General features: G+C 40.8%; 1 protein-coding gene across 4 annotated transcripts in view; it reads left to right on the plus strand.

The window, feature by feature from the left end:
- Positions 1-15470, plus strand: part of PPP2R2A (protein phosphatase 2 regulatory subunit Balpha) — a 32226-nt gene extending 16756 nt beyond the window's left edge. For all 4 annotated transcript variants that reach the window (XM_072356996.1, XM_072356997.1, XM_072356995.1 and 1 more), the window contains 8 exons: positions 7732-7829; positions 11121-11286; positions 11644-11756; positions 12057-12234; positions 12504-12668; positions 13302-13471; positions 13993-14084; positions 14361-15470. In XM_072356996.1, coding sequence (XP_072213097.1) covers positions 7732-7829; positions 11121-11286; positions 11644-11756; positions 12057-12234; positions 12504-12668; positions 13302-13471; positions 13993-14084; positions 14361-14640 — 1262 coding nt within the window. In that variant the 3' untranslated portion in view covers positions 14641-15470. The remainder of the gene's footprint in view (positions 1-7731; positions 7830-11120; positions 11287-11643; positions 11757-12056; positions 12235-12503; positions 12669-13301; positions 13472-13992; positions 14085-14360) is intronic.
- Positions 15471-16625: the final 1155 nt, after the last annotated feature.

Genomic DNA, 16625 nt, shown 5'->3' on the forward strand with positions numbered 1-16625 from the left:
TATCTGCTGTTGTTATGAGTTCGGTAAGAGAAGATTTTCACAGTAGTTTTTGCAGCTCTTATTCACCAGGTCCATAGTGGGTCGATCAACTTTTAAATCAAGGCTTAAAAGTCTTGTACTAATTTGAATGTCAATGCTTTAACTCATTTCACTGAGATGAAAGTTTTAATGTCATTTTCAGTGGTAAGAAGCACTGAGTGATTCATCAGTGCTGCTGCACATCCATCCCACCTGTTTTCAAGCCCGCTCTGACTTTGTCCTGTTTTCCCTGTGCCACCACAAGGGCCTTGGAGCTGTGTATGCTCGAGACATTGAATTTCCTTCTATAGGCAGAGAGGAAGCCGGTGGGCTGAGGTTTAAATGTGTTTCCTTTCTATCTCAGTATTAGCAAATTCTTACTTCTAGGGAGCTGTTGTTGGAAGTGTAAACTCACTGTACAGATAGACAGGAATGCATTTGACTTAATGGTGTCCTACAGATCCAGCAGTGTGCTTTGGAGATGGGGTCGTTCCTCTTCTCCTCCCTCTTGCCCCCAGCAGATACATGGTGGAGCATTCAAAAGTGTGAGGTGATGGTAATGCCCCTCTGTGGTGTCTTCTGTGACCTGTGGAAGTCGCTGCTGTTGCAGCAGGCCTTGTCTCATCTGAAGGTGGGACATAAAGGAAATGGGTGATAACTGCTGGGGAAACTTGCACTGAGTGAGTGGGGTTGTGGAAGGTTGGCAGCTTTGACCCACAAACAGCAACAGCTCAGTGAGGCACAACGATTGTTTATGGCACAGAAGTAATAAAGCTGTCCGTGTGCCTCTCCCTGTTCAGCTTGAGTTGTTGTATTGAACACTGGGTGGGCTTTCTGTGAAGTGCCTTTAAACAAGGGTTAGTTTGAAAACAGCAGCATAAGGAATCTGAAGGAGATGGTTTCTGAGATGGAAAGCGGTGTGTTTTGATAGAAAGTCATTGTTCTGTTTTTGCTGTTACCTCGCTAAAACATTTCACCTGTATATTCAGCTCTTATTCCATTTCACAAGTAGTACTTTTGTAAAGGGACTTGAGATTGAATTCTACTTCCATTCTGTTTTCTGCAGTTTTAATGTCATCGCTATTGCTTTGCAGACAGGAGCAGCTGCTTTTGTGCAGAGCAGATGGACTCGGGTTGTTTTTCTCTCTGCTTGTTGAGCTTAGTAAAACTATCTGAGAATTATTAGCCATACATCAAAGCAGTGCCAACAAGGTTCAAGTTCGTCTTGCTGTCATTGCAGTGGGAGGGGATCTGCTTAATGAGGAGGGGTCCAGCCTTTGTTTTTAGGGAGCTGGGTAGGAAGTTAAAGGTAAAATAGGTGATAACAATGAGTAAATCAGCCAGGCTTTCAAATCCAAAGTCAAACATGTAATTAAACTGGGACTGGTCGGTTATGTAGAACATGTTATTTATTCTCTTCAAAGATTGGGGTGGTTGGAAAGAGGAGAAGAAATGGAGAAGTTGGGAGGAAAAAAGCTTTTTACTGATGTTGATATGCTTATTATTTGTAGCATAACAGGGCCTGGAGGGCTAGGAGATTCCCCAGAGTTTCAGAGGGCAACAAAACCAGCTTGGCTGTGTGTTGCTTAAACTGCATCTCTGGCTTCTGCATGTTTGTGTTCTGACTCTGGTAGGGCCAGCTCCAGCACAAAGCTAGCTGGGGATAATACAAACTCCCCTCCCCTCTGTGTTAGGGTGCCTTGTGTGTTCTTTGTGTGCAGCAGTATTGCAGGCTGGTACTTAGGAGGGACCAACCAGCTGGCTCTTGCATTTATGGCACCACAGTGAAAAGCTTGGCCACAAAAGTCAACCCCTTTCTTTCCTTGTCTTGTATCTATTCCCATCCCCATGTTTCTCAAAGAATAATATATTTTTAATGTCCTCTCCTAGCAAAGAGAAGATCTTTTTAAAGGCAGTGTGGGATGACTCCTGAGAAGTACTTTGGGCAGTCAAAGTGCCTTCCTCTGGCTGCCTTTGCTTTTGTTGCCTGGTCACTTCTGAGAGACGTGATGAGTGTGGAGAATCACTCTTGAAAGTGAATGGAAAAAAAGGGAAGTGAAGTCAATAGTAAAACTGGTCATGGTAACTTTACAGAATCCTGGGGTTCCCTTCCCCCCTCCGCACACATAAATTAGGGATGAGGCTGGAATGCAGAGGGTGTTCTTTTTATTACTGCCAGTACTAAACTGCTCGTCATTTGGTTCTGTGCTTTTCCTGGTGCATGTAGTTGTGTTGGGAGCTTTCTTCTCCACAAATACGTTATTGTCACTTTCTTTAATCTTATTATACAGCTTTCCCATTCACTTTGAGATGAACACTTTACTATCTAGCTTCAGATACCTAACAGGCAATAAATTAGGACTCTTGATAAGCGTGATAATAACCCTTGGTTAGAAGGTGCCAGACCATTCAAGTTATTTCCAGGCACCTTTAGTAGCAATCCTAACAGTCACTTTCTTGGAGTGTTCCCATTCCAGATGGGTTTCTGAAGCATCCTTGGGTTGATCAGTTGATGTTTAGTTGGATCAAAAACAGATTTGACGATACGTAAGGTTGGCAAACTGAGGTCACGGCCTGCACATCTGGTCAGCAAGTTGTCTTTTTTACTCCTTAGGACAGAGTTGCAACCTGTAAGCAATCCACTCTGCATTGCAGCTGAGATGTTTCGGTTGCTCCTGTGGAAAATTCCCAACGCGGTACTTGGAGCCACTGGGAAGGTGTATAAACAATGAAGGAGCAGCAAAACACATTTCAATACTACAATTCTTTGTTCAGTCCTTGGAAACATCAGGAGATCGCTCCACTTGTGTAAACACCCCCATTTATTTGCTGGCTGCTGGGGCAGCAGATCAATGTGATTCCAAAAACTTGCACAGAAACCTTCCAGGTCTGCTGGAATAAAGGCGCTCTTTGTTGGCTGCAGTGATTGACTTGCTGCTGTAGAGTAGGTGACACGTTTTGCCTACCAAGCATGTTTTATAAGCAGAGTTTATAAAAAGTTCATGGTACGTTAAAATAGCCTCTTCTGTACTAATAAAACAGCTTTTACTCTATTATTGGAAACGTTTTTATACAGAATTGTTTTTTAGGCTCACAACGGGCTTTCTGGAACCTAATTCATTGAGTTAAAGGATCTTTTGCTTGTTTGAATGGTGAAGCAGTTTCACTGTCTTGTTCTGCAGGCTTGTCAACAGTGGGAAAATATCAGCCAAAAAAAAGACATCTTAGGAAGTTTGCTCATAGTCTTCAGCATTCAGATACCTTCACTGAAAAGCATGGGGGGCCTCCCAAGTGTGAGAGGGGTTTTTGGTCTTTGAGTTTCTGGTTTCAAACATTGCTTTCCATTTAAAGCAGAGGGAAGAAGCAGCATTTCTGATGTCAGATAGATTTCTTCACCAATTTTAGAACAACGTGTTCTACCTATTTTCATTTAAACCGGTCGTCTTTCATAAGCTTCAGTTTTTCAAGGGGTCTGAATTGTGCCTGACAGCTCTACCTTTCTGCACTGGGTCTTGGAGTTGGGTTATTTGAGAGTCTAAGGGATCTTTTGCTTTTCAAACCCAGACTGAGCAGTTTCCCTTTCGGCACTTCAAAGTGGTTCAGCTTTGGCACTTGAGCATGAGAGGGGCTGCAAGCAGAGCAGGGTTCATGTCCTGTTAATGAGGCGAATGCAACTTGTATGCTTCAAGCTGTATGTACATTTACTAGCAGAATGAAATTTGTTAATGAAATAATTATAAAAGAGAGTGTTCCTTAAGAATTGGAGGGTTTTGTGCCTTAGTAATCATTGTGGTATTGGTCCCACTTAAACAGTTTTCAAACAAGAGGACTTTCTGGTTTGAGATGGAGGTGACCTTGGCTCCCATCTTTTAATATCGGACAGGATTTTGGTTCTGTTCTGTCCATTTTTTGGCCTTTTCAAATGCTTGTATTTACCCAGTCTCAGTGTACTGCGGCTCCCTCTGAATTCATGTGTTATAGCACTAAGCATTCGTTCCTGTTGTTTTCTTGTAAGGTGCCCAAAATAGCAGAAGTTGGTGTAACAAATATTGAGTAAAAGTTCTGAACCCACAGTTGCTGTCATCCCCTAGGGAATGAATCAGGCTTGTATTGAGTGGCTGTATTCTTCCCATGAATAACATAGTAAGAGGTGTCTGCTGCTGGTAAGAACTGCTTGGGGGCTTCTGGCATTGCTCCCTTTGATATGGCAAGTTGTGAACACGTAGTTTAACCATTAGCTGAACTTGGAGATGGGTGTCTTAGCTGGACAGCTCCACATCTCTGAAAGGAAACCTACAAAGCTACTCCTCCTGAGACAAGAGAAGTGTTGTCTGCGCCTTGTGGTAGTTATGGTTTTATTGGAACACTTCAAGTGAAGATGCCTCACTGATGCCATACATAAAAAGCTTAGAGATAGCTGTAAAAAATAAAGGTGATGTGCAAAAGAAGAGTAACTTTGGAAGCAGCTGCAAGAAATCAGCTTGTAGGTGCTGCATCAGGGAAAAACAAAACAGGTTTTGAGCACTCATGAGAAAGCAGACTCTGTCCTGCCACTGTGTGGCAGTAGGTGGGGGACCAGAAGCCTTCTTAACGCTTCTGTAGCATGCTTAAGACTGCTGGCTGAGTTTGGCAGTAGTGCGTAACTTCGTGTGAGTCTCTTAACATACAGTGCTGATGGAGCTGTGTTGTATGGGAGTGTGGTTATCAGATAAGGTTGTGGTGGTTTTTTTCTCTTTGGCGGTCTGGTGTTTGAAGGGGAGGGCGTTCAGGTGACATCAGCAGTGAACATGGAATGCATCTGTTTCCTAAAGCCATTGATGTTAGTGCTGGGGCACCACATGCATCTGCTCCCTTGGGTGTTTCCCCCCTGGAGCTGTTTGTGTAGGGATCATGTAAAGGCTCCTGGGCAATGAGAGCAGCCCTCTGTGTTTGCACGACTCCCACCTAGAGACAGCAACATAAAACAGCATCACAGCAGGGAGGAGGCAGGGAGCAGGCAGTGTGATCTGGACACGCTCTGCCCATTGCAGCATCGAAAGACTAAAGCCAACCCTATACGTAGCTGTCATGGGAATTACAGTTACCATTTGGAAAGCAAAGGATAACATTGATTTTATCTGGCAACAAGGGTGTTAATACAGATGAAAACACACAGGCGAATCGGTGCGCTGCGGAAGATGAAATGCTTCCCCTGTCAATTCTCAAACACTATTAAATCCGCCCAGTTCAACACCAGTGCCTTGATGTCTGTCTCTGTCTTTGAGCAAGGTATGGGAATACGATAGCCTTAACGGTGAGTTATTGGATTTAAAATGCATGATTGGTTGCTTTGCTCTTCAGCGCTGACTTTGGATAAATATACATCTCAGCCTTGCTGTGGGACTGCTGTAAGGCAGCCTTCTTCTGCCTCCTTCATTAGCACATTTGTTTTGTCCTTGGAGAAGGAGCAGCCCAAGCTTACAGTAAAGGCACGTAGAATTCGGTAGGTGTGTCTTGAGCTTAGAAAATTACTTTTCCTGTTGCAATTGCTGATAAAAAGGAATGCATTTTTCCTGAACTAAATACTACATTTAGTCCAAGTCCTTGCAAATATCTTTTACGTGGAACTGATAGCAGGAGTCATGTCAGCGCTCTGAGCCTGTTGTGCTTTTTGGAGGGCAGGGGGTGCGAGCATTGGAAGTTTGCTGCTGGAGGTTCGTGAGCCTACAGACAAAGCAAGAGTTGCATCAACTTGCAGATCACTGATCTCAAGCTTGGATGATCACAAAATAAATGCAAAAGGTGTATTTAAACTTCTTGGCTGTTCTTGCAGTAGATTGTAAGGCTTCAAACTTGAGGCTTTTGACCTTGCAAAACTTTCTAGTAAATTATATCAGAAAAGTAGTGAATATGTTTGTGGATGTATGTGCTAGATTTCAAAGAGAATTTCTGTTCTCCTTCCGTGTGCATACTTAAACTGATGATAAAGTGCTGGATGATCAGTTTTAAGCTGGCAGTGTTGTTTCTGAATGCTTTTCAGAATGGTCATTGTTTGAGAACTCCTCTGTATTAAGAGGTGAGTTATTGTTCCTGATGTAATTGATGGCGCCCTTAAGGTCTCCTCCTGTCAGAGTATCACAGCAAGGAGGTTTGCATTGTGTGGTATAGTCAAAATTAGATTGGCTTGCACTTCTTTCTGCATGCTGTCCACATGTGGAAGGTAGATGCAAAATAGCACATCTTCATTTAAGTGCTGTGCAGTGTCAGAGAAAGCACTTCTTGTTCATAAGTATGTGAATGAATGGACCAAGTAGCAGTAGGCAGAAAAAGCACGTGCTGGTGTGCACTTAGATCAAGGCTTTGCACCACAAGTGATCTGGATCTCAGTTTACCTACATGCAAGTCTGTATCACATCTGTGTTCTTGACACAGCGCTCTTGAGAAAGTTCAGCCTGTTTGTTTCAGCAATGCCACATAATTGTGGCAGTGAAGATAGGCTCCTGTCTGTGCCTTGTGATGTGGCACACTGTGCTGTGTATTAGCAAACACAGCTGAGCTTCATGCCAAGCTTCTGACTCTGCATCTTTTACCTTGGAGGATTTTGCAGTGGGGTTTGGCCTGCTTGTCTGGGCTGCGTTTGCTTTGTGCAGTTCCCAGACAGATACACAGGGTGCTTGAAGCTGCTGTGTAATGCAGTTATTAAAGAACAGCTTGCTGATGTCCTCAGAGGCCACCGCCCGTGTGTTTAAGGCAGCCGGAGAATGATGTAAGTTTCATTTAGTTATTAAATAAGAGGGAAATTTTACGTGTTTCACTTCTTCAACATTCTGCCTTAAGATCTATGAGCAGATATGGGACTTCTTTTTTTAAGGATGAAACTCAGGATGAAGAAACTGTCCAGCAGGGAAGATGGACACATTGCTTTATGGAGTTTAATGCAGTGTAACAGCAGTCTGATGTTCAAAAGATGGCCTGGGTTCTGATTCTAGCATTGGAAAATACTATGGGGTGTGAGTGTGTTTGAGGGCACAAGTTGTTGTGATTGAGCTGGAATGTTGTCCATAATCCTTCAATCTTTTTGCTTCACAAACAAGATGAATTGAATGATATAGATAGATAAAAGTCATATCTATCTGCTGTTTAATTTTAGCACTCTGCGTAAAAATAGATGGTAAAGTAAAGCTTGCTCATCCAGAAAAGGTTTTTGAGTCATTGTGTTAAACTTAGATCCTACTCTTGCTGCTTGTCCCACATCCCTGCGTTCCTTACGTGCTCAGGTCTGACTGTCTCCAGCCTGGGAGCTTTTCCCTGAAGTTCTCCCAAGTCCTCAGTAAAAAAAAGCAGCTGTGCAGTCAGATGGGTGCTGATTGTGTCCCGTTCCTTTATGAGAATGGAGGAAATGTAGCAATACCTGCATGCACACATTCTCACTGGTGTTGCAGTACATACTGAAAATCAGTTTCTATACTTGCGTTACTTTCCTAGCAGAAAAAACAGCTCTGAGAAGTAACTCCATAAATCCTGAACTCTCGCTGATCTGGTAATTGGTTTCTAATGTAGAACTTCTACAAATAGCTTCTGTGCCTTTAAAAGAGCTCTTCATTGTATTTCATGCTGCAGTTGCTTTATTCACATAGATTGCTGTTATTTTTTTACTTATAGTCACAGCTTTCTTCACCGTTTGGTTCACAGAGGCACAATTAACTTGTGGGCTTTATTTTCTTCCCTACACAGCGGATATAATTTCTACGGTAGAATTTAACCATTCTGGGGAGTTGTTAGCAACAGGAGACAAAGGAGGGCGAGTCGTCATCTTTCAACAGGAGCAGGAGGTGAGTGCTTAATTAAAGTAAATGTAATGTTTACCTCTGTTTCCATTCACTCTTTCTAAAGGAAAGGTGTGTGCTTTTATAGCCTGCTTCATAGAAAGCGTATGCTTGTGTAATAAATAATGTAAAGGTAGTGAAATTTAAGAGTAAAGGAATTAAAGCTGTGACAGTGTTAGGAGTGAGTTGAATCTTAAGGTTGTGGCCTGAAAGTACAGCGTGGGAAACATGGAAGGAAGGTGGGCTTTAGTTTGACTCCTAGTTGATCATATAAACACCAGCACTTAACAAATGTTTTCTCCTCAGAAGGTATTTGTGGGTGGGTCTGCATTATTCTTTCTGGATATAAACACTATGGGTTGCTGCACTCAATGCATTTACTTCTGTTTTTATGCTGTAAATATACTGACTACAGCTTTTTGTCCCCCTGTGAGGTATGCTTTCTCTGATGCATCCCATCTCTGCATCAGGTACAGAATTCCTCCATCTCTTCTTTTAGAGTGTAAGCTTGTTTCTTTACACGTGTACTTAAATAGCTTTCAGATGTTTATGCTCAAGCATTCTATTTCTGAGACCTGAGTTAGAAAGTAATGTCCAGCACGGACTTGCTTCTATTTCACAGCAAAGTAGTGCAAAATCTATTTGTTATTATCTGATCTTTGGAGATAACAGCTTTGGCATCTCTCTAATACTGGAAGTTAGCTATAAGTGTTAAAATAAGCAGCCACTGTTTGCATATGAGTATTAATAAGGTCTGCTGTTAATCTACCTGAGAAAGCAATCTGCTTTTATCAATAGAGATGACTAAATTTTTCCTCTACTTATTATTTTTGTGTGGAAAGGCAAGCTTGAAGCTAGATTTTGTGTTGCCAAGTTTATGCAGTGAATAGCTGAGCTAGTACTAAAATTAGAGAGGAAAAAAGCTCAGCTAAAAATGGAATCAATGTAGTAATCTCTTGTATGTGAAAAATGACATTTTTAAGAAGAAGAATTGAAAACGAGGGGGAAAAAAACAACCAACACTACAAAACCAACCAAGCAAAAGCTCTCCCAATACAGGGAGCTGTAACCTACCTGCTTTATATTGCAGGAGTAAGGGCATGTTTCCATTTTATACTTGTTCTCATGGTCTTTGTAAGGTTCTAGTGACAATTCTTGTGATGCCAGGAAAGGGTCTCCACTCTTATCTTAAAAGTGGGAAAGCTGAGATGGGGAGTGTTTGATGTGAAGTCTGTAATTAGAAATTGACCTGATGAGAATTTACTGAAGGGTGGAAGAGAAGAGGCACTTTAAGTAAGGCATTCTGTCATCTCACTGTCTGGAAAGGTCATGCTGGTACTTCTTTCCTTATTGTTTCATGCCATTACGATGTAAAATCCTCAGTTCCACAGAGTGAGTTGCTTGCTTTCTGCTGCAGGTATGCAGGCAGTTGGAGTGCAGTGACTTGTCTAATAAACCACTTTGGTCAGTTGGTGCCATCTAGTGGGGTACTCCTGGCTGACTGATCTCTCTGAACTTTGGCCAGAGCTTGTGATGAGCAGCACGTGGGCTGTCCTTACTGTGTGCTTTGTAGGCAGGCATAAACTCTTGGGGTTTTAGTTTGTTCGTGTACTTTACAAATCCTTTTACTTGAAAGTAAAGTACATTAAGGCTGAAGGAACTAACTGGTCAAGGCAAGTTGTATCTAAGACTGTCTACCAGGCTGTGGTTTTAAGTCTTTTGGCTGGATTTAAGTACCACCTCTCATCAGAATGCACTGCAAACCACGTATACAGGAAGACACCCTCTGAAAACACAAGCTCTTGAGTTTCACAGCCTTGTGCAACTTCACCCACTGCTGAGCTGCTGCCATCTCTGGGTTGGAATGTGGCAGCCCTTCTGCGTAGTGAAGCAAGTGACTTTACATAACTCAGAGGCAGGAAATGAATGCTGCATCTAATTGAAACTGAAGGCGGAATTTGCGTAGGCAGCCTGCAATTGCCGAAATAGGAATTTCACATGAGGCACTTGGGCCAACACCTCTTCTTGTTTTGATTTCTTTTAAGAGTGCCATGAGATGATCTGTTGGTTTAAATTTTGCTTTTAATCCCAAGGATGGATTTCATGCATTGCTGATCCATACGTATTCTAGTTCTGTATAGTTTAAACAGAATACACAAGTCTGTTCAAGTGTAAATCATGACGGTAAGTATGGAATTGAAGAAAAGGTCTCTGAGTCATGTCAGCTCTCCCTAAAGCTCAGCGGACTGGCTTTAGAAGTTGCCCATTGAATGCAGTGACCCTGCTTAATTTGTTAGGTCTAACTGAAACTTGGAACACAAGTTTCTTCTGTTCTCTAGGGTGGGAAAGCCAGTATAGTTGATAGGTGTGGTACAATATTTTAGTGCCAAGTCCTACTTCTAAGGCATTTTTTCCATTATTATTTTTCCTTCCCCCCCCAATAAGCACATTGGAAAAAATTAAATTCCTGCCAGCCATTTTAGGTAGGGGTGTGAAACAAGGGACGACACTGCAAGGAATATGGCAAATGTGGACTAGCTAGAATGTTATGGAGATGCATATTTTAGTGATGCATTAAGGGATTAAATGAACGGATGGACATGAGATGCACAGAAGAAGTCTCTAGTCAAGAACATCTCATAGGAAAGGCATCTGACGGTGCAACCTCTTGAAAGGGGTGGAACAGGAAGGATTCCAGTTCAGTCACCCATTGGAGGAAATGTTAGGTTCCATTCCTGCAGTGCAGTATTAGAGCTATAAAGCCCCTGTCTGAAACTCAGCTTTTAGAAGGATGAGGGATTTTTTTCAAGCTTGGAGTTTTTTCAGTGTTCCAAACAGTCCCACCATCCTTAACAGGCCAGCTGCAGCTGTGACTTGTACTAGCAAAGATGTATTCATGAGAGAGCTGAATGTAGCGCTGAATAGATTTGCCTTACAAGTGGCTGTGTTTCTCTTGAGGAAATATCCTCCTTAAACAAAAGGTGAGAAAATTAACGATGAGGGAGTGATAGACTTCTTGTCTTTAATCAAAACTGAAGTTCTTGCAGTAGAGTTGAACCACCATTAGTCTGATCTGCAGGCTTGTTAAAATAAGGCCAGCTTTACACCAAAGGATCCTTGCAGCAAATCTGGCACAGGCAGTGGTGGAATGTAGAAGGTCTCATCCAGCATATGTGTTAATTAGCAGTGTGCCTGTGTATGCTGCTGCATAAATATCTAGTTCTGGCTTCTCTCTACAGCTTTGCAAAGCATTTTGTATGTTGCATACCTATCTTGATCATTTAATTCTCTTTTTAGAACAAAACCCAGTCTCACAGTAGGGGAGAATACAATGTTTACAGTACCTTTCAAAGCCATGAACCAGAGTTTGACTACTTGAAAAGCTTAGAAATTGAAGAGAAGATCAACAAAATTAGGTGGTTACCCCAGAAAAATGCTGCTCAATTTTTATTGTCTACAAATGGTAAGTGATGATTTTAATATTTGCATAACCTGTTGTTGCACAGGTTGGCTGTTAGAGTGCGAGTACTTCCATGAGTCATTCATAATAATCTAAACTGAAACTTGCTCTAACTTTGTTAAAAGAACAAACTGTGGAGGAGGTCTTTTGAATGCTTCTTATCCTGTCTTGTTTTCTTTGTGTAATTTTGAGATGAAGCAAAACGTGTATCTAAATGAATACCTTATCTCCAAGTTTTTCTTGTCTTTTTGGTACGTGTAGGTGGTCTTGTTTGAAGGCTTTGTGTTAAAAGTGCATCAGCCGTGAAGACCAGTGTCATGGTTAGAGCTTTGATTTGCAACTGTGGCTGTTTAATTTCAGATAAAACAATAAAGTTATGGAAAATCAGTGAAAGGGATAAAAGACCTGAGGGCTATAACTTAAAGGAAGAAGATGGACGGTATAGGGATCCTACTACAGTTACAACACTACGGGTGAGTGGTTCCCTGCATGAATTTTTGGCCGTCACTGTTTCCATTTGAGGCCACATGAACGTGCATTTGAGAGGTGTTGTCTTTCCTGAGCTCACGTGGCTCGGGGAGTGAGTGCCCCATCACATGGTTCACCTTTTCTGTGATGCTCTGGGTATTGTCTGCTGGAACTCTTATTTCTGTGCCTGCTGTTTTGCAGACACAGTTGACTAAATGATTTAATGAGCTTTGGAGTATTGAAGGACTGCGCTAATGCCTACAGTACATTTACAATTCAAACTTTCATTGCTGTATATTTTGCAGGTGCCAGTATTTAGGCCCATGGACCTCATGGTTGAAGCTAGTCCACGAAGAATATTTGCCAATGCTCACACGTATCACATCAATTCCATCTCCATTAATAGTGACTATGAAACATACCTATCTGCAGATGACCTGCGGATTAATTTGTGGCACCTAGAAATTACAGACAGAAGTTTTAGTATCTTTTTTTTTGCATTGTTTTGTATGGTATATATGTTTAAAACAAAACAGTTTTATATTTCATGAGAAGTGTTTGTGTAGCATGGCTTTGGCTTCCAAGTGTTGTCCTGCTCCCAGATTTCAAGCATTATCTTCCTTTTGTATTTTTGTTGGCTTGTTTTAATTCTGTTTGGCTGTTTCAGAGGTATTTTGATGAATTGTTGAATGCCTTTAAACTGAAAAATATGTTGTGGAAACTGGAGGAAATTCCTTAACAAAATGGTTTAGATATTGTAGATATTAAGCCAGCCAACATGGAAGAGCTGACGGAGGTGATAACAGCTGCAGAGTTCCACCCAAACAGCTGTAATACATTTGTATACAGCAGCAGTAAAGGAACGATTCGTCTCTGTGATATGAGAGCATCAGCACTCTGTGACAGGCATTCAAAATGTAAGTTCTGGCCTGCAGTGTTTGTCTTTTGTGGACTGTGGTATCTTGCTGCTAGGTGAAACTAAGCACTCACTAAGTATGTATTAAACTGGTAAACAGGGAGTAGCATTAAAATACAGAGTGATATGTTTTTAGATAGGATTGCTGTGGTATCTTTGATAGATCAAAAACTAAAAACCTAATTGAGTCTTAAAATTAGATTCCTATTTGGTAGAATAAAAGTAGTGAATAGAATTATTAGCAGCTTAAGCTGGGGAGTCTGCCAAGACAGCGGGGCTAGGAATAATTTCCTGCAGACTTTTGATGAGTATTGGAGCTGCTGAACTGTTTGTTCTGCACGTGAATCCAGAAATCTCAGGTGTGTGAATGAAGCCTCCAAATACTACCAAGCAGTTGGCTTGCTTAGAAGTTAACATTGATTTGCAATGACAACAAAACATTTCAGAGTATTAATAAATATAGCAATTACACGAAACCTTTGAAAAAAGAGTTTTATAATACATAAGGTATTATAGCCCAACATGGAAAGTGTATTGTACTTTAAATAAAGAAATAACCTAATTTGGGTGTTATTTGGTACTGGGAGGAATGTAGAAGCTTACCTCTTGAAATGCCTGCTTTATTTCTTTGCAGTGTTTGAAGAACCTGAAGATCCTAGCAACAGATCATTTTTCTCTGAAATCATCTCTTCCATATCTGATGTCAAATTTAGCCATAGCGGTCGTTACATGATGACTAGAGATTATCTGTCAGTGAAGATCTGGGATTTAAATATGGAGAACAGACCTGTGGAAACATACCAGGTATTAGGCTGAAATATTGATGGACACTTGATGGTCTTATTCCTAGTCCTGATGTAGCTGTTAGATGTGTCTGTAAATGACTATGGCTAGACAGAACATCAGTGAGATGAGTGGGTTTCACACGTGCTAATGGATTTTGCTATTTGCAGGCTGATGGCAGAACCTCAAACCGTGTTTTGGTGTGAAAGTGTCCCTCTTATACATTGGAAATATGGGAAGGGAAATTTCCAGCTGTGAGGTAGCTCATCTCTTTTAGCCTTCAGTTGATTTCACAGTGTCCTGTTATTTCCTGGAGTACACGGAGGTAAAAGCTTTGCTTTATAGAAAAGGTTTTTAGCTAGCACTGACACTTGCTGAATTTCCAAGCTACTTTTGAAGGGATCCTCTTTATCATCCATAGAAAGGCAGTGGCTCACCAAAACCGGACTTCTAGGAAGCAGCCAGGTTTGCCAGATGCTGTTCTAGAGGTTTATTTTACAGGTATGTCATGCTCAGTATTAACTGTTATAACTTTTTCCCAGGTGCATGAATACCTCAGAAGTAAACTTTGTTCACTGTATGAAAACGATTGCATTTTTGACAAGTTTGAATGCTGCTGGAATGGATCAGACAGGTGAGTGGAATGTTTCTCTATGCCTTTGTAAGGCTTCACAAGTTAGTACTGGAACAGGCAGACAGCCTGAAGCCTCAAATGTATTTGCTTTTATTCCTGGACTGGCTTGGGTGCTATTCTTGTAATTACTGTCCAGGTATTTGAGATAAATAGACTTTAACATGTGTGTTACAACTGATGCTGTAGCATGAGATTATTGGGAATTGCCGTATTTAAGCAGATGAAGAATTGGAATGATCTTCAATTGAACTTTTCCTTCTTTGCCCTTCTCTGCAGCATTGTCATGACAGGATCTTACAACAACTTCTTCAGAATGTTTGACAGAAACACAAAACGAGACATCACCTTGGAGGCATCACGGGAAAACAACAAACCCCGCACCGTTCTGAAGCCACGTAAAGTGTGTGCGAGTGGTAAGAGAAAGAAGGATGAAATTAGTGTTGACAGCTTAGACTTCAACAAGAAGATTCTACACACGGCCTGGCATCCTAAGGAAAACATCATTGCTGTAGCTACTACAAACAACTTGTATATATTTCAAGACAAAATGAATTAGGGTTGGCATTCCTAACTGAAGAGTCCACTTCCTGCATAGTTGAAATAGTTGAATCTAGCATTTGTACCTGTAAACGAAAGAGAATGAGAGGTCCATTATGGCACCCCTTTCCAGTGTTTAAAAATGTGCCATATGACAACACACTTTTATAGCTACATGGAGAAAGCTCTGCTGATGTGTCACTGAGTTCTCCATGTCTGCTAGCCATTTAGGTGAGGATAGGGCACTTTTTAATTTAAATGACTACTTGCACCATCTTGCCTAATGGACTAGATTGGACTGTATCAACATCGGTTTACTCCACTTTTTATGCCTTCCATTGTGATGACGTCAAACACAGGGAAAGCCTTCAATCATGCTATGGGATTTAATTGTGTAACCTCATTACTGTATCATTTGTGGCCCCCTTTTTTTATTAAATACAGCTCATTCTTGCTGTGGCTTGTAGCATTCCTCCTTCTGGCTTCCTGGACTCCCCCTTTCCCTTTCGTCCCCCTCCACCTAGCCCTGGTGGTGGTGTATAGAGGAAAAAAAAACAAACAAAAAAACAAAAAACCACAAAATAAAGCACATGAGATGGGTCCGTTTGGGGTCAGTGGTAAAGGGGGTCTGTGTTGCAACAAATGTTTTAATAAACAGTTGACTGTAATCACTCCTTGCCATGTCTGGCACCAAAAAAAGAAAAGAGAAAATAAGGAGAAAAACAAACAAACTACTGAATAAAAGTGACAAAGAATGGAGAATCTGTTTTCTTTTTTTAATCTACCTCTTTATACAAATACTCTGTGTTTTACCTTAGATGCATGAAAATAAAATGATGTTTTTTGTAATGATTTTAACCAGTATTAATTATTTTTAATGGGAATGAAGAGAGGGAGGGATTTCACAAGTATCTGCATTCATTCATGAATGACAATAATACCAGCCTTAGGATGCGTTGACCACTTTCATTTCAAAACCATGAACTACTGTCAGATTTTGCCATTATCTGAACAGACCAGGTACTGTTCCAGTATCCCTAAAAGCTCTTCTTTTTTTCTTAAACTACTGCTTAAGCTGGAACAGGAATAGAATTTGCAGGTTTAAAATCTACACTACGGGACTCACTTTTTAATGTTTCGTTTCATCCTGGTTTCTTTAATGCCTTGTTTTAGGATACGATACCTTTAATGCCTTGTTTAGAGTACAAAGTCCCCCGTGGTTTTTTAACGAGTTGTTTGAATTCTTGTCTAGCAGTATGATGTTATGTAGTTCAAAATAACAAGTGATTACATAGATAACTACTACACTGCATTCTGAGATGCTCTATTTTCTGTATTTTATTGCTATCGGTAACTGAATGGAAATGTAGTTTTACCATGCAAGTGTTTCTTCTGGCTTTTGGCTTTGCAAAGTTATTGCACTTGCAGAAATGTTAAATGGTGCAATGATCAGAAAATACGTGGAGTACAGAAGCTGCATGAAATAAGTGTTCATAGCTATTTGAGAGATTTAAACTCTTCAGCAAATAAGGCTTATCCAAAGATGAACTAGATACTGATGCTTTATAAGGCTCATGAGTTTTTACCTCCAGATATTTTTGCTAATTGTGCTTTTAGGTTTACTCTTCCTTCAGGGAGGTGTTCAGAATGAAGCTTAAAGTCGTAGTGAACTCACCTTGACTTGGAGGACTTTCACTTTTCGGTTACCTAGATTTAAATTATTTCTATGGCTTAGTTATAGATGGTTATGATAATGCCTCTATTATTTGATCAACTGAGATACTGTTTCTGCTGTAAAATTATGGCTGGATTAGAGATTGTTAACAAGACTACACTTGCGACCATACTTTAATTTCTTTAAGTCCTTGTGCAGTGGTTTGAAAATGTAAAGATTATAATATTAGATCTGGTTCTCTTGAATACAGTATTTGTCTTGTAACATGCATGCCTGACCATGAGCCTTTGTAAGGATTTTACCATATTTCACCTGTTAGCCTTGGTTTT

The sequence above is a fragment of the Excalfactoria chinensis genome, chromosome 25, assembly GCF_039878825.1.
Source record: "Excalfactoria chinensis isolate bCotChi1 chromosome 25, bCotChi1.hap2, whole genome shotgun sequence".
Taxonomy (NCBI): domain Eukaryota; kingdom Metazoa; phylum Chordata; class Aves; order Galliformes; family Phasianidae; genus Excalfactoria; species Excalfactoria chinensis.